Source organism: Meles meles, chromosome X (assembly GCF_922984935.1).
Source record: "Meles meles chromosome X, mMelMel3.1 paternal haplotype, whole genome shotgun sequence".
In the NCBI taxonomy this organism is placed as follows: Eukaryota; Metazoa; Chordata; class Mammalia; order Carnivora; family Mustelidae; genus Meles; species Meles meles.
This window is the reverse complement of record NC_060087.1, coordinates 64,994,734-65,013,077: the sequence shown is the minus strand read 5'-3', so window position 1 is coordinate 65,013,077 and position 18,344 is coordinate 64,994,734. Positions and strand designations below refer to the sequence as shown.

General features: G+C 35.3%; 1 protein-coding gene across 6 annotated transcripts in view; it reads left to right on the top strand.

Annotated features, from left to right (window-relative positions):
* Window positions 1–18,344, top strand: part of ATRX (ATRX chromatin remodeler) — a 296,636-nt gene that overhangs the window by 74,520 nt on the left and 203,772 nt on the right. For 2 of the 6 annotated variants that reach the window (XM_045994712.1, XM_045994717.1), the window contains exons 4-9: window positions 516–568; window positions 2,222–2,346; window positions 5,190–5,303; window positions 11,494–11,603; window positions 13,469–13,536; window positions 13,834–16,919. In XM_045994712.1, coding sequence (XP_045850668.1) covers window positions 516–568; window positions 2,222–2,346; window positions 5,190–5,303; window positions 11,494–11,603; window positions 13,469–13,536; window positions 13,834–16,919 — 3,556 coding nt within the window. The remainder of the gene's footprint in view (window positions 1–515; window positions 569–2,221; window positions 2,347–5,189; window positions 5,304–11,493; window positions 11,604–13,468; window positions 13,537–13,833; window positions 16,920–18,344) is intronic. The other 4 variants (XM_045994714.1, XM_045994713.1, XM_045994716.1 and 1 more) reach the window with 4 other exon arrangements.

Here is an 18,344-nt window from a genome sequence, read left to right as displayed (position 1 = left end):
TATAGGAACCCATCCTGATATCCTTCACTCATGATACCCAGGCCTATGTTACCTAGTATAAAGATTTTAATCCACAAAATATATTGATTATATTGGCAAAATGAGGACAAATTTAGTATCTCAGAGAAAATTATAGAAGGTACTTTGTGCCATATGTTAGGATAGAGAAAATGACACATTTCTTTTTAGATCCGTTAGGATCTGATTATTTCTGTATCTTTGTTTTGTCTTTGTTGACTTGGGTGAAGATCCTGGTGTATTAGTATATCCTCACCTACACACAAAGTTCAATAGAAACAATTTAATAAGAACAACCAGGAAGTTAATCTCAACTCAAGGAAGCCTGAGAATAAATGATAATTAGTTTTTGAAGTTCCTTTTAAAAAATATTTTAGACTTAAAGGTAATATCCCATTATGTTAACTACATCAGAGATTTTGGTATAAGGAAATAGTTAATTGTAGGGTTGTTCTTTGAGAGTTGTATTCACTTTTTTATTTATTTCTCACATTTAGGGAGCTAGCTCTTCAGAAAAATCCAAATCATCAGGATCATCACGATCAAAAAGGTTGGTTGATATTGAAGGGAAAACATTTTCAGATTGTTTTATTTTCTTTTTCTAAGAATAATCTTTTCGAAACTTGAGGTGCCCTTGTTCTAAGTATTTTATACAAATGTACCCATTAAAAACTAGACAGTGTAGTATAATGAATTCTTTTGTATTCATTAATTAACTTCAACAATTAACTGATTCATTCTGACCTTGAATTTTATTTTATTTTATTTTTTAAAGACTTTTATTTATTTATTTGTCAGAGAGAGAGAGAGAGCGAGCACAGGCAGACAGAGTGGCAGGCAGAGACAGAGAGAGAAGCAGGCTCCCCGCCGAGCACGGACCCGGATGTGGGACTCGATCCCAGGACGCCGGGATCATGACCTGAGCCGAAGGCAGCCGCTTAACCAACTGAGCCACCCAGGCGTCCCCTGACTTTGAATTTTAATGGAATTTTCCAAGGAGGATTTATTATGCCTAGTGGTCCTTGCAATATGTTGATCATTTTTTTTAATTTATTTATTTGACGAAGATCACAAATAGGCAGAGAGGCAAGCAGAGAGAGAGGAGAAAGCAGGCTCCCCGCTGAGCAGAGAGCCCGATGTGGGGCTCAATCCCAGGACCCTGGGATCATGACCCAAGCTGAAGGCAGAGGCTTTAACCCACTGAGCCACCCAGGCGCCCCTGATCATTTCTTTTAGATCATATATGTGCTCAAAAGAAGGACAGAGGGAAAATGAAATGAATGCCTCATGAAGCAATACGGGTTTTTTAGGATTATGTTAAATTGTCCAGGATGATGGGGAGGGGAAGCCATTACACTTACAAGGAAGTTATAAGGAGATCATAGAGTGGTAAAGATACTTTTCTGTTTTAAATTGTCAAAACGAATTGTATGTAAGGACTGAAAATACTTACAATCATACTATAAAGCATAATATACTGCAGAGTATTGATTTTATTAGAGGTTTGCAGTTTATTGGGCATTTGTTGTTGGTTTTTGGGGTGTGTGTGTGCGTGTGTGTGTGTGTGTGTGTGTGTGTGTGTGTGTTTAAAAAGGCTCCACACCCAGTGTGGGGCTTGAACTCAAAACCTGGAGATCAAGAGTCAGATGCTCTATTGACTGAGCCATCCAGGTGCCCTGGGCATTCATTATTTCTTACTAGTGGGCATGTCACTTAATAACCACAGCTTTATTTTAACTTATTTTCTAAAGTAATGATTCCTTTTTTTTTTAAAGATTTTATTTATTCATTTGACAGAGATCACAAGTAGGCAGAGAGGCAGGCAGAGAGAGAGGAGGGGAAGCAAGCTCGCGCTGAGCAGAGAGCCGGATGGTTGGACCTTGATCCCAGGACCTTGGGATCATGACGAGTCGAAGGCAGAGGCTTTAACCCACTGAGCCACCCAGGCGCCCTAAAGTAATGATTCTTAAAGAAGAGATCCCTTTATGATTCTTCCCAGTAGCTTTTTTAGAGTGAACATACCCTGATCCTACTTCAGACCTACTGAATCATAATTTTTGGTAATATGGTACAGGGATGTGTGCTTCTGTAGGTGAGTCCGATGTGTATCTCTGGTTAAGAATCACCGTTCAATCTACACATGTTCTTTGGTTATTAGTCTGTCAGAAATGTCCATAATTCTATGGACTTAATTCTTTCATAGGAAACCTTCAATTGTAACAAAGTATATTGAATCTGATGATGAAAAACCTTTGGATGAAACTGTAAATGAAGATGCTTCTAATGAAAATTCAGAAAATGATATTACTATGCAAAGCTTGCCAAAAGGTAATGTATATTGATTTTTCATATGAAATTAAAGTGTATTTTTAAATGTCATTATAAGATTGGGGCTTGATTATTGTTAGCTTGTGTAAAGGAGCAAAGCTAGCATTTTAATAGTGGTTGTCTAGAAATTATTAGAATGGTAATGAAAATGTGTGTTACTGAGGTTAAAAAATTAGAATATATGCAGTCAAGTTTGAAAAAGAACAAAACTTATTTTCTCTTTTCATTGGGTTTTAGAAAAGAGATTTTGGTTTCTAAATTGTATTTGAATGTGGAAGTTAGTTTAAATGTTTATATTTAGTTTTGGCTCAGCAAATTTAAATACGCTTTCTTTATAGGTTAACATACAAATATTCTTAAAACTTGAAGAAAACATTTAAAAATCTGGTTTCATCTTACCGCATTCTTAAATTCTCTAAGACCGAAAGCTGAAGTTAATTATCAAAGATAGATTTAGGTGTATTTCTTGTAATTATCTCTTTAAAATGCCTTGTCACATGCCTTTCAACTGTTGCAGTTCTAACCTTAAAACCTCATTAATTAGATTGGGGGAAAAAAGCCAAATAAAAATCTTGGATGTTTCATAGCCCAAGTCTGAGAGAAGTATGATACATGATAAGAGTAATGATAAAGGTCTTGGTAATTTCATGGTGTTTCAGAGTCAAACATTTAGATTTTTTCTCTATTAATAATATGTGGAAGTATGTTAGATTTTTCAAATTTATCCTTACAGATCATTAATAGCAGTGTTTACTAAATTTTGTTCTCTGTCTACATTTATATTTTTGCGACACATTTTTTGATTATGAAAGTTAAGAAAATGGTGGGAAGGAGCATAAGATAGTACTTGACTAGGACAAGTTAGGAGTTATAGTAGATGAAATATGAAATGAGGAAAAATAATGAATGAGAGAAAGTAGAAACAAAGAAAATTGATGGGCCTACCATTTACTTGTCTTTGCAAATCACCTGTGACAATTTTATGCATGGTTGGTGGCCAAGGGCAGAAACAACGACTGAGGGAGTGAGTCCCATAGGCAGTGACTCATTTTGGATTGTTCCATTCTCAGTGGTTGTCGCTGGGAGTCCTTATGATGGTTACTGGCTGAGCTAAGAAATAGGAGTTAAATTCATTCCTTTAATGATACTGTGGCAGAAAGTATGGTATGTTTTTAACCTGAATTAATCATAATTCTCTCCCACCAAACCAAAAATAGACCCATTTCATAAGGTAGAATTTGGGTGATGATTATTATAATGCTATATTGAGTGTGTATAGGTACCAGACTCTTATAGAGCTAACTCATTTAATCCTCAAACCAATATTGTAAGGTAGTTACTGTTTCTACTTGTAGAAATAAAGGAACAGATTCAGAGCTCAAGGAACTTTTCAAGCTTTAAATTGAGAAACTGGGTCTGCTTGAATCCAAAGCTAGTGAGTGCTCTCTCCACTCTACTGCTTTGCTTCCATTTAGAGAAGACTCTTCAGAAATAATTCTATTTTTTCATTAATTATAAATCTTGAGCTTTTTCAAATGCTATGGCTTCTCTGAGAGTATGTATGTGAAATGGTTGTTGTAAATGAAGGGTTTTTTGTGTGTAGATTATTTAAATTCACCAGTTTGTAAAAACTCAATCCTCTATGCCTGCTTTCCCTTCCTTTTTTCCAGAGACTCAGAAATACATATTACTAGATGTTATACCTTGCCAGAATCTGTGTGCTGAATAACATAGGCCCATGTTTCAGGGATACTGCCCCTGACAAATCACGGGTTTTAATTTCTTAAATGTTGCCAATAATGCCCATTTACCAAGCCCAGCAATGTAGGTAAATGTGAGACCTGGACCCTTTTTACTATGCTCCTGCTTTATTTGCTCTTGAGAGATTATAATGAAAACTTAAATTAACAACCTGTCTTCTCAGATCACGTGTTTTATACTAAGAAGTACATTCTTTCTAAAATATTCCATAGTGACCAATAATTGACCTCATTCTACAGTTTATTGTTAGAATAGCTGAGTTTAAATACCTTAAGGCAATCTTCTGTTTTAAGACTTTTTTTTTCTTTTTTAAAGATTTTATTTATTTATTTGACAGACAAAGATCACAAGTAGGCAGAGAAGCGGGCAGAGAGAGAGGGGGGAAGCAGGCTCCCTGCCAAGCAGAGAGCCCGACGCGGGGCTCGATCCCAGGACCCTGAGACCATGACCTGAGCCGAAGGCAGAGGCTTAACCCACTGAGCCACCCAGGCGCCCCTGTTTTAAGACTCTTTAAGGACTTTTCAGGGTACTAAAAATTTGACATACTAGTTGGGAAATGCCTCAGAATAGGTATAGCAATAATAGCAGAATTAACTTCTCATGTTGCCTCCCACTGTCCTCCCCCAAAACAATATTAAAAAAAAAACCCTTACAAATCTTTTTCTGAGTTTGTGATTTGGATTATGAGAAGAATAGGATGTCTTTTTAAAATTTTCCTTCTGGTCCTTCTATTTTATAAACTTTTTTTGGAGCTTAGCATGGTGTTCATACTCAAAACAGTTTTTGTGTTAGGCATTAAAAATTCATAACTGGGCTGAGGCTTTCTACTTTATTCACACATTTCTGTTATAATCAGTTCATAATACCCCCACCCTATTGTTTATTAATTATATTCCAACAAGTAATCTTATTGCTGACACCTGGCCCTTTTACTATTTCCCTGTTTTATTTAGTTTTGAAGTATTGAAAGCTTGAAAGAACAAAATTATGTACCAGCAATGTTGGCTTTATCTGAACTGAAGTCTTGTACTTCATTTGCACATTTAATATGTGTAATGGTTTTTTAAATGAAATCATTCTAGGTACAGTGATTGTACAACCAGAGCCAGTGCTGAATGAAGACAAAGATGATTTTAAAGGGCCTGAATTTAGAAGCAGAAGTAAAATGAAAACTGAAAATCTCAAAAAACGCGGAGGTAAATACAAGTGGAAATGAAAACATGAGTTTAAATTGCTGTTTATGACCATATTGGAAAATCTGATGTGCTTATTAAAAATACCTCCACTTTTCTGCCCGTTGTTTATTAAAAGCACTACTTAAAAATAACTTCTGTTTCTCTCTGAGCTCTGAAGCAGAAAAGGTTAAACATTTATCAAAATACCTTTGCCTTCAGTGGCTATAAAGTTATCTCAAGAAGCTTAGCATTTCCTTCTTGAATATTAGTTCTGTAATGCCTATATGCCAAAATACCATGTGTTCCCTTTCACCCGGAAAGAGTTTCAGATTTGGACAAAATCTTGCCTGTGGCCTTCAGGTAACTATACATACATATCTACATATCTATATAGATATGTAGCTATATACGTAATACATTGTATCACAGAGTTACCTGTGTGTTAGTATTCTTTGGGGTGCTTATTAAAAATGCAAGTCCCTTAACTCCACTAACAAATTAGAATTTTGGGGGATGATGTCAAGAATGAGCCCCATTTTGTTCTTTTGTATATTAAAGTTGGAGATCAACTGATGTAAGGATAATAATGTAGAGATGAGTAGGAAGGAGAAGGGAGCTAGAGCTAGTAACCTTCCTTCCAGCTGTCTGAGCCGTTTCTTCTTTTGTCTGTCTACCCCCACTTATACACACACCATGTTGACTAATAATCTGTAGAAAGTTAGCATAAGGAGGATTCATTTAGAAATTTATGACAGTGGGGTATGTTTCCCATTTTTTTCTGTGTGATTTTTAAATAGTGCCTGTATATTTTTTGGGCAGATTTACAGAGCCATAATCCATGACTGTAAAAGGAACAAATCTCTAAAAAATAGAACATGACACTAAATTTCTAAGTAGAAGTGTAATGGAAGCATGTCTTTAATATTTATCATGTTACTTGTGAAATTATAGCATAGTACTTATATTGGTGAAATTTTGTGCAGATTTTTATTTCAGTGCTCTATGCTTTTCTTGATGGAATTAGTAAAATGTATCTGTATTATTTATTTTTGGATTAAATAACTCATTAGGTTGTTGGAGAAAATCAAAGAAATGTTTAGTCTGTTGTCCACAAGGGGGCGTTCTGCTTCTTTCAAGCATAGGGAAGATTTATGGAGAATGTAGTTCATAGTAGGGAAACGGCCATTGCAGCAGCAGAGCTCACCAAAGCTGAATAGTTCTCTTAAAAGAAAGAGAATCAGCAAGTTGAAGGTGACTGTAGGGATCAGTAGCAAGAGTCTGGAGAACAGATAACTAAGTATACTGCATTGTGTCAAAATTAGTATCTAAGTGGGGTCTTTGGGGAGGCACTCTTGTTCAGTGTCTAGAATGTGTATAAGGGCCCAAAAGGAAAATGAAAAAAGCACAGTTGTTGGGAAATGCATTCTTTTTTAAAAATTTTTTATAAACATATAATGTATTTTTAGCCCCAGGGGTACAGGTCTTTGAATCACCAGGTTTACACACTTCACAGCACTCACTATAGCACTCCCCCCCCCCCCCACCAATGGGGAATGCATTCTTAGTGCCATTTCTATGCTGCTGGTGTTGGGTCTAAGCTGATACATTTCGAACATTTTATTGAGTGTTCTGTGTAAGAATGTTTATATTATGCTTAATGAAAGGTATGTTTATAGACCTATAGTAGTACCTAAATCTCTCATGTTAATTTTTGTCTTAATGATTTGCTGTATCTTTAAATTGTCAGAAATTATACAGTGAATTTAACTGTTTACTTATATACATGTATATGAATAAACCAGTGATCTGAGGTACTGAATTGCTAGTTAATATTCAAGCTTCCTAGGAAAGTTCTATAATTAAAGCGTAGCTTAGGGAACTGTCAAGAAGGTAAACTCTGTATAAAGTAATCTTGTATTGATTTGAAACAAAATTAAAGGTATAGTTTTATCCACCATTTCAGGAGCCACTTTTTAAAAACACCATAGCCTACTGACAACCTTTCCTGCAGTTTGTTAGAAAGTATATTTTACACCTAATTTTTCTACCTGGCACAATAATTTTCTTTTATTTTAAATTCCAGTATAGTTAGCATACTGTGTTATATTAGTTTTAGGTGTATAGCATAGTGATTCAATAATTCCATACATCACACAGTACTTATCATGACAGGAGTACTTCTTAATCCCCATTGCCTATTTTACCCATCCCTATACCCACCTTCCCTCTGGTAACCATCAGTTTTGTTTGCTATAGCTAAGAATCTGTTTCTTGGCTTATCTCTCTCTTTTTTTCTTGTGCTCCTTTTTTTCCCTTAAATTCCACATATGAGTGAAATCATATGGTATTTGTTTTTCTCAGATTTATTTTCCTTAGCATTACACTCTCTAGTTCTAGCCATGTCATTGCAAATGGCAAGATTTCATTCTTTTTTTTTTAATGGCTGAATAATATTCCATTGTGTATATATACCATGTCTTCTTTATCCATTCATCTGTCAATGGATACTTTTGCTGCTTCATAATTCGGCCGTTGTAAATACTGCTTCTCTAAATATGTGCATGTGTCCCTTTGAATTAGTGTTTTTGTATTTGGGGGGGTAAATACCCAGTAATACAATTACTGGATTGTAGAATAGTTTTTTAACTTTTTGAGGAACCTTCATATTGTTTTCCGGAATGAGTGCACCAGTTGACATTCCCACCAATAGTGAAGAGGGTTCCTTTTTTTCCACGTCTTTGTCAACACTTGTTTTTCTTGTGTTTTTGATTTTAGCCATTCTGACAGGTGTGGGTTGATATCTCACTGTATTTATGATTTGCATTTCCCTGATAATGAGTGATGTGTCTGTTGGCTGCCTGGATGTCTTCTTTGGAGAAATGTCTCTTCATGTTCTCTGCCCATTTTAAAATTGGATTATTCATTTTTTTGGGTGTTGGGATTTATAAGTTCTTTATATGTTTTGGATACTAACCCTTTATTAGATATCATTTGCAGATATCTTCGCCCATTCTGTAGGTTACCTTTTAGTTTTGCTGATTGTTCCTTCACTGTGCAGAAGCCTTTTATTTTGATGTAGTCCCAAGAGTTTATTTTTCTTTTATTTCCTTTGCCTCGGGAGACATATCTAGAAAAGTGTTATGATGGTGGGTATCAGGGACATTACTGCCTTTGCTTTCTTCTAGGATTTTTTAAAATTTAAAATCAATTAGCCAACATATAGTACATTCATTGGTTGTGTATAAAACCCAGTTAGGATTTTTTTTTTAAGTAATCTCTACACCCAATATGGGACTCAAACTTAAAATCTTGAGATTGTGAGTTGCACGCTCCACTGATGGAGCCAACCAGGTGTCCCTCTTCCAAGATTTTTAGTTTCAGGTCTCACAGTTAGGTGTTTAATCCATTTTGAGTTTATTTTTGTATGTGGTGAAAGAAAGTGGTCCAGTTTCATTCTTTTACATGTAGCTATCAAGTTTTCCCAACACCATTTGTTGAAGAGACTGTCTGTTTCCCACTGGATAGACTTTTCTTGCTTTGTCAGAGATTGACCACATAATTATGGGCTTATTTCTGGGTTTTGTGTTCTGTTCTATTGATCTATATGTCTGTTTTTGTGCCGGTACTATACTGTTTTGATTACTTCAGCTTTGTAAATAATTTAAGTCTGAAATTGTGATACCTTTAGCTTTTTCATTTTCAAGGTTGCTTTGGCTATTTGGGGTCTTTTGTGGTTCCTTGCAAATTTTAGGATTGTTTTTTCTAGTTTTGTGAAAAGTGCTATACCATGATGTTTTGATAGGGATTGCATTAAATATGTAGATTGCTTTGAGTAATTTTAGACATTTTAACAATATTTGTTCTTCTAATCCATTAGCATGGAATGTCTCCATTTCTTTGTGTCATCTTCAGTTTTTATCATTAATGTTTTATAGAATTTTGTTCTCTTTAAATCTATTAAAATGCGTTGAGCTCAGAAATGAAAATGCCTCTTTTCCATTTACACATTATATTATAATCCTTAAGGTATTTCATAGCTAAAAGTAAAAATGTTAAGCATTTACGTATAGAAACAAGTACATGAAGTAACATTTCACCATTATTCAGTATTGGCTTTACATCTCGCTTAAATGAAATACTGGTTCAGTCTTACTCCTCCATTTCCGCCCCCCCCCAATGATGATTATTTTGAAGTTTGTATTCATGTGTGTATATTATTTTCATACATGTTTTTATATTTTTCCTGTTCATGTTTATTCATAAAGCATTTATTTTTCACTTAAAATATATAAAGTAGTATCTTGTGTATATCCTTTTGCAACATTTCACATTCAGCATTGCTTTTGAAATGTGTCCATCTCAGTGAATATACATCTGGTTTTTTATTTTCCACTGCTCTATAAAATTTTGTTATGTGAATAAACCACTGTCCATTTCCCAGATGGAAATTATTTCCAATTTTTTGTTTTTGAAGTTTTCTAATTTCCTACTTAGTGCTGCAGTGAATATCATATATACGATTCTTTGTGCACATGTGGGAGAATTCTCCAAAGGATCACTTAGTTTTAATTTTTGAGTGATATATGTACAAAAGCATATAGAAGATGCTTAATATTATGTTAACATTGGATGAACATTCATTTTCTCTTTTATTAGTGTATCTTAATGAAGTCATTTGAAATGAAGCACACTGGTTTTTTTTTTGTTTTTTTTTTTTTTAAGATTTTATTTATTTGACAGAGAGAGATCACAAGTAAGCAGAGAGGCAGGCAGAGAGAGTGAGAGGGAAGCAGGCTCCCTGCGGAGCAGAGAGCCTGATGCGGGACTCGATCCCAGGACCCTGAGATCATGACCTGAGCCGAAGGCAGCGGCTTAAACCACTGAGCCACCCAGGCACCCGCACACTGTTTTTCTTAAAACAAATACAGAGTATATGGACACTCAAGGTCAAACACTAACATAGGACAGTATGATATAAAATATTAGCAACGTACATAGTGAGTCTTCAAATTCTCTATATTGTCTGGAAAAGTATGATGGTACCCTTAAAACTTGGTTAAACTTTCTTAACTTCTGCAAATAAGAATATTTGTGATATTCGGGTCCATGGTGATTTGGACCTAAAGAGGAAGAAAAAAACAATAGAAAATTGAGAGGTGGGAAATGTATGTATTGTTTTGTTTTTTATTTAGGGGATATAGGTTATTATTTTAATTATCTTCTTTTTATTTATGAATGCAGGCATTTTCATTGGCCTGTTTGGAATCATAATCTGTCATCTTCTGTCAAGATCTTGGTTGCACACCAGAATCATCTGTTAAAACTAGAAGAAAAAAGTCTAGGAGATTCTTATTCAGTGGTTTAGGGGTGGGAATGACTGTCTCTGCTTTTAAAAAGTTTCTCAGATGATTCTGATGCTCAGCTCAGATTGTGAAGCACTGCCCTAAGCAGAACTAGGGATAAAAGTGAGGCAGGAGAGGTTTCCTCTTTGTTGTATTGGGTTATCCTTAGTCTGTTTTCCTGCAGACACTGTGGAATGGGGCTCTGCCTTCCCCTTCCTCCAAGTCATTCTCAGGTTTTGCTGTCAACATCGATAGATATACCTGCAAGTCTCATTTGTCCTTAATTGGAAATAGTAGACAGTGCTGATAACGTAGTGGATAGTGAGATAGACAGGTAATGGGAATTATAGATAGTATTGAAATAAATCTAAGGTAAGAAATTGGTAATTTAAAATTACCAGGTTTTCATGTACTCTATTGGAAGAGTCTGTGTAGACATTTTCATTTTGAGGATACCTTATTTTTAAGAATAAGGATGCAAAAGACTGTTCCACATATGTCACTTGCTTCCCCATTCTTTAAGAACTGATAATTTAATTGCAGAGCAATAGCAAAATGAAAAAGAGTTCTTGACTCCTATTTTTAGAACTTCTCTTATGGAATCTCTTCATGTTTTATCATGTTGAGAAATAGGGTTTGCATCTGTAAAAGGAAACAGATTAGGATTTGTAGTTCTGGAATTTTCCAAGGTTGTCATGTTTTTAGTAAGTCCATAAAATTATTAGCCTTTTGTGTCCAAAATGTCACTTTTCTAAGGATTTCGAAGTGTTTAATTTCCAGTATGAAAATTGCAAAATGCTGACTAAAGTAAATATCTTTTTTTATGTGTGTGTGTGTATGTCTGAATAATGGTCACTCCTTTCTCCTAGAAGATGGGCTTCATGGGATTGTGAGCTGCACAGCTTGTGGACAACAGGTCAATCATTTTCAAAAAGATTCCATTTACAGACATCCTTCACTGCAAGTACTTATTTGTAAGGTATGCAATGATCTGTTTATAATTCATTCCACAAATATTTGAATGTTTACTGTGTGTTAGATATTTGGTTTACAGTGTCAGACTTTTGGTGCATAGTGATGAAGAGGATGGGCCTGGTCTCTGTCTTTGGAGGGCTTATATTGTAATGAGGAGAAGAGACGTTACAAAAAGCCCAGTAAGTGCTATGATCGGGGAAGTACTGTGTAATGTGGGAACATACAGGAAGCCTGTGTACTCTGGAGTTGGGTTGGGGAACTTTATAATGGAGATGCTATAAGCTGATATCTGAGCTGTAAATAGGAATTAGCCTGGTGGAGTGGGATTGGCTCAGCATATTCTAAGCAGAGGCAACATGGTATTCAAAGGCTGGTAAGTGAAGCAGAGCATGGTGTGTTGGCAAATCTGAAGAGTATACATGTGCACAGATGTATGTTTTATAACCTTCCCTCTCATGTATTCTGGTTACCCAAATCTCAACTCTCCATGTGGGACAGGGTTTTGACATAAGTTGGTGATGATAGAGTTAAAAACGCTTCATATGTGTTGTAGATAGTTTTAACAGTCTATACTCTTTTATTAGTGTACTCTTTTATTAGTGATACCTTGAAGTTAATTTTAAATATCTATATTATCAAAGTTATGATTTCCCTAACTCATTACTGCTAAGATTAATTCTGGGTTAGTTTGTTTTCCAACAAAATGCTTCCTTGAAATGCAGGAGCAGACTAGATTTTCCTCAGAGATCCGGTTCTGGGTCTTTTTTTTTTTTTTTTCAAGATTTTATTTATTTATTTGAGAGTGAGAGAGCACAGGTGGGGTAGAGGATCAGAGAGAGAGAAAGAGAGAGAGAGAGAGGAAGAGGCAGACTCCCTGCTGAGCAGAGAGCCAGATGTGGGGCTTGATCCCAGGACCCCAAGATCACAGCCTGAGCTGAAGGCAGAGTCTTTACTGACTGAACCACCCATGTGCCCCTCTAGGTATTTCATTGTATGAGTTTTTGATATAGACCTACTTAAGTAGACTGAATTTACTTTTTCTTTTAGCAATTTGTGTCCCTTCATTGCTTGAATTCAGTTCAACCAGGAGCCTATTTAGGGGGACATGTTGTAGCTTCTAGTTTTAAAATGGGATAGTTGAATTTCATATGGCTAGATTTATAGTGTGCATTTCCTTTCTCTTTTCTAAAATATGTAATTTTTTTTCAAGGCCTGGTCTGTTGAGCCTGGCCCATTTTATTAATTGGTTATTTTCATCACTGGGTAAGGAAGCTTCCCTTTCTCCAGGCTTAGTGAAAATGAATTTAAAGTCAGTCAGACTTGGATTTGAGTACCAGCTTTGCCTGTTACCTAATTGTATGACTTGAGGAGATGTACTAACATATTAGCCTTTTCTCTCAAATTGGGTGTAATACTTCCAGTTGTGTATTATGTTTGGAGATTTAAAGAGAATGAAAGTTTATGTAGGATAATGTTGCTTAGCCATACACATAGCAGGTGTTTATATATGAAGGTTACTACATACATGAAGTAGCAGCATCTGATACATCTTTATGTAGAGGTTTAGTAGTTCGTCATATGAAATTAGAATCCTGATTTGCCAAAATCTTTTACAAACATTATATAAAGTAGAGTGGTACTTGATGATACGGAAATCTATTTCAAGGAATTAATTTGTTGAGGTATTTCTGTGTCTGGAAAATACTAGTATTGGGTAGTGAGTGATTTTGCTTTGGTTCTCTAAAACAAACACACAAATACACACACATTCTCTCTACTTTTTTAAATGACTTGAAAATAAAGTTTTTGTCCTTTATGAATATTATGCATTTCGAATATAAAATTTCCCTTCCCCTTTTCTTTTAATAGAATTGCTTTAAATATTACATGAGTGATGATATTAGCCGTGACTCTGATGGAATGGATGAGCAATGTAGGTAGGTAATGAATCAAGATGAACTAAAATTCAGTATTGTCTACTTTTTGGGAGGAAATTCTTACATAGTATGTTATTCTGTCCATTTCTTTGTAGTATCATCATTGATGTCTTTAATGGAAGGTTATTCTTTTCTACAAAACCTTAGGTTTATGTTTAAGTTTCCAGTAAAGAATAAGCAGATGACCCAAATTACTATTAGAGTTCCTGGCAGGAAAATTTAAATTGCTTTAATAATGAAAAAAATTTAGAGTGAGTTTCACTTTGGAATAATATTTTCATCTTTTAATAATTTCAGGTGGTGTGCAGAAGGTGGAAACTTGATTTGTTGCGACTTTTGCCATAATGCCTTCTGCAAGAAATGCATTCTGCGCAACCTTGGTCGAAAGGAGCTCTCTTCAATAATGGATGAAAACAACCAGTGGTATTGCTACATTTGTCACCCAGAACCTTTGTTGGACTTGGTCACTGCATGTAATAGTGTATTTGAAAATTTAGAACAGTTGTTGCAACAAAATAAGAAGAAGATAAAAGTTGACAATGAAAAGAGTAATAAAGTATATGATCACACACCCAGATTTTCTCCAAAGAAAAATAGTTCCAGTTGTAATGGCGAAGAAAAGAAATTAGATGATTCATGTTCTGGTTCAGTAACCTACTCTTATTCAGCACTAATTGTGCCCAAAGAGATGATTAAGAAGGCAAAAAAACTGATTGAGACCACATCTAACATGAACTCCAGTTACGTTAAGTTTTTGAAGCAGGCAGCAGATAATTCAGAAACCAGTTCTGCTATAAAGTTACGCCAGCTTAAGGCTTTTAAATCTGTGTTAGCTGATATCAAGAAAGCTCATCTTGCATTAGAAGAAGAGTTGAATTCAGAGATTCGAGCTTTGGATGCTGGAAACAAAGAGAAAAATACCAAAGAGCATAAGGTCATAGATGCTAAGTCTGAAACAAAAGTACGAAAAGGAGAAAAACCCTGTGCTTTAGAAAAAAAAGATACTTCAAAATCAGAAGCTAAACTGGCAAGAAAGCAGGTGGATAGTGAGCTAATGGATCAGAATATTACAGTACAGGAACAAAGAGCAAATAAAAATGCCACTGGTGAACATAAGAAATCTGATAAAAAAGAAGAACCTCAGTATGAACCTGCTAACACTTCTGAAGATTTAGACATGGATATTGTTTCTGTTCCTTCCTCAGTTCCAGAAGACATTTTTGAGAATCTTGAGACAGCTATGGAAGTTCAGAGTTCTGCTGATAATCATGGAGATGGCAATAGTGGAACTGACCAAGAACTGGAGAGTTCTTCTGTAAAAATAAATATTACTTCAAAAGACAACAGAGGAGGTATTAAGTCAAAAACTACTGCTAAAGTAACAAAAGAATTATATGTTAAACTCACCCCTGTTTCCCTTTCTAATTCTCCAATTAAAGGTGCTGATTGTCAGGAAGTACCACAAGATAAAGATGGCTGTAAAAGTTCTGGTATGAACCCCAAGCCAGAGAACTGTGGAGTTGGACAGGAAAAGAATGATAGTGAGCATTTGTTTGAAAGTGAAGTTCCATTACTTTCAGAAGAATCTGATCTTCGAAGATCTCCGCGTGTAAAGACTACTCCCTTGAGGCGACAGACAGAAACCAATCCTGCAACATCTAATTCAGATGAAGAAAGTAATGAAACAGTTAAGGAGAAACAAAAACTATCAGTTCCAGTGAGAAAAAAGGATAAGCGAAATTCTTCTGACAGTGCTATAGATAATCCTAAACCTAATAAATTGCCTAAATCTAAGCAGTCGGAGATTGTGGATCAGAATTCAGATTCTGATGAAATGTTAGCAATCCTCAAAGAGGTATCCAGGATGAGTCACAGTTCTTCTTCAGATACTGATATCAATGAAACTCATACAAATCATGAGAAGACTTTGTATGATTTAAAGACTCAAACAGGGAAAGATGATAAAGGAAAAAGGAAACGAAAAAGTTCTACTTCTGGTTCAGATTATGATATTAAAAAAGGTAAATCAGCTAAGAGGTCTATAATTTCTAAAAAGAAACGACAAAACCAGTCTGAATCTTCCAATTATGACTCAGAATTAGAAAAAGAGATAAAGAGTATGAGTAAAATTGGGGCTGCCAAAACAACCAAAAAAAGAGTTCCAAATAAAGAAGATTTTGAATCTTCTGAAGATGAAAAACACAGAAAAAAAGGAATGGATAATCAAGGGCAGAAAAATTTGAAGACTGCACAAGAAGGATCATCTGATGATGCTGAAAGGAAATGTGAGAGAGAGAATTTCACTCCAGCAGAAGGCACAGTGGATAAAGACAGGACCAACATGGACTTGAGAGATCGAATTTCTAAGAAGCAGCAGTTAGGTGTTTCTTCTGATGGTTCTCATAAGCTGCCTTCAGGGAAAGAGGAGAGTTTTAATTCTCCAGAAGACAAAAAGGTTGCTGAAACTAAAGAAAAGAGTAAGCATTTGAAAACCAAATCCTGTAAGAAAGTACAGGCTGGCATATCTGACATTGCCGAGAATTTCCCAAAGAAGGAGCAGAGTGATGAATCCTCTGAAGATGATAAAAAGCAGAGCAAAAAGGGAATTGGAATAAAAGAAAAGAAAACAATAGACTTGAAGAAAAATGTAATTAAGATGGAACAACAGTATGAATCATCATCTGATAGCACTGAGAAGTTACCCGAGGGAGAAGAAATTTCTCATTTTCCTAAAGGCATAAAACAAAATAAGAATGACACAACTTATGGGGAAAAGAAAAGTAAGAAAATAAAAGATAAAACTTCTAAAAAGAAGGATGAAATATCTGATCATACTGAGAAATTACAGGGAAAAAGAGATAGTTGTGATTCTTCAGAAGACAAAAGGAGTAAGGACGGGGCGTCCAGTAGAGTGAAGAAAAGATGCAACTTGCCTGAAAAGAGTTTGAGGAAGAGACAAGATTGTTCATCATCTGATACTGAGAAATATTCCTTGAAAGAAGATGGTTGTGATTCTTCTGATAAGAGACTGAAAAGAATAGAACTGAGAGAAAGAAGAAATTTAAATTCAAAGAGAAATACCAAGGAAGTACATAGTGGCTCATCATCATCTGATGGTGAGGAAAGTTCTGAAGACAGTAAAAAGCTGAAGAAACAGAGAACTTCAGTGAAAAAGAAGACAGGCGGTGTCAAGGAGAAAATGAGAAACTCCTTAAGAACAAGCACTAAAAGGAAGCAAGCTGACATTACATCATCATCTTCTTCTGATTTAGGAGATGATGATCAGAATTCTGTAGGCGAGGGGAGCAGTGATGAGCAGAAAATTAAGCCTGTGACTGAAAATTTAGTGCTGTCTTCACATACTGGATTTTGCCAATCATCAGGTATGCAAAAAAATTAATTCATAATTTATGCTTTTACTATCTTGAGTAACTACATGGTTTAATTTTCCCTGAAGCCAATCATATGCAAGGTTACTGCTTAGGAAAAGGCTCTTTAAAAATTCTTTAAAGATGTACTAAAAAAAGCCTTCATTTATTTTTATGCCATCATTGGAAGTTATTCCAAATATCTTTAGTATTCTGTGTCAGATATACCAGATTTGTTGGGTACCTGACAGAATTTCTTTACCGATGTTTAGTGCTTTTTCTGGAGGAATAAATAGTAGTTTATGAAGGAAAATCAGATGTGTGCCGGTAGTTCAGTAGGTATATATTCATGTAATGGAGATGTGTGCTTTGTGCTGGTATACCATAGGGTGTGGAAGCTTTAACTGCCTTGCTATGCATAGACTTTCTGTAATTTCTTTACCCAGTGTGGGGCTTGAACTCACAACCCTGAGATCAAGATCATGGTTTTCTAACTGAGCCAGCCAGGCATCCCTGCACATATATGACTTTTTAAATTGAACAGACTAACTTTGTGTCCGGTGAAATTCTCTGAAAATTTTATTTTATTTTTATTTTTTTAAATTTTATTTATTTATTTGACAAAGATCACAAGTAGGCAGAGAGGCAGGCAGAGAGAGGAGGAAGCAGGCTCCCTGCTGATCAGAGAGCCTGACCCGGGGCTCGATCCCAGGACCCTGGGATCACGACCTGAGCTGAAGACAGAGGCTTTAACCCACTGAGCCACCCAGGTGCCCCTGAAAATTTTAAATTTACATCATTAAACCCACTGCTGCTCCTTGTCAATTTTTTCTAATCACGTGAACAGATGTTTCTGTCTATAACAGTAACAAAATAAAAGAAAAATTCAGAAAGTAGATGAATTACCTTACCCTGAGGAGATAGAGAACTAGGACAATTAGGATATGGGTCAAACAGTCAGTGATTACTCCCCTCCCCACAAAAAAGAGTTATAAAAATAATTTTTATTACTGTTGCAGTTCTTAAAAATCAGTTTATAATACATGTGCATATGTCACTTGCATTGTGTTTTTAAGTTAGTAAACGTATCAGTTAACTAGGGACATGTTAAACTTATTCATTCATTCATTCTAAAAATATATTTAATTTATATTACAACTCACAGCTGCTTGCTTGCTTGTTTATTTATTTACTTACTTACTTTATTTCTTTGAATTTTAATTCCAGTAAGTGTAACATACAGTGTTATATTAGTTTCCCAGTGTACAGTATAGTGACTCAGCAACTCTATACATTACTGTGCTCGTCATAAGTGTACTCTTTTTTTTTAAAAAAAATTTAAAAAAATTTTTATATCTTTTCAGCGTAACAGTATTCATTGTTTTTGCACCACACCCAGTGCTCCATGCAATACATGCCCTCCATAATACCCACCACCTG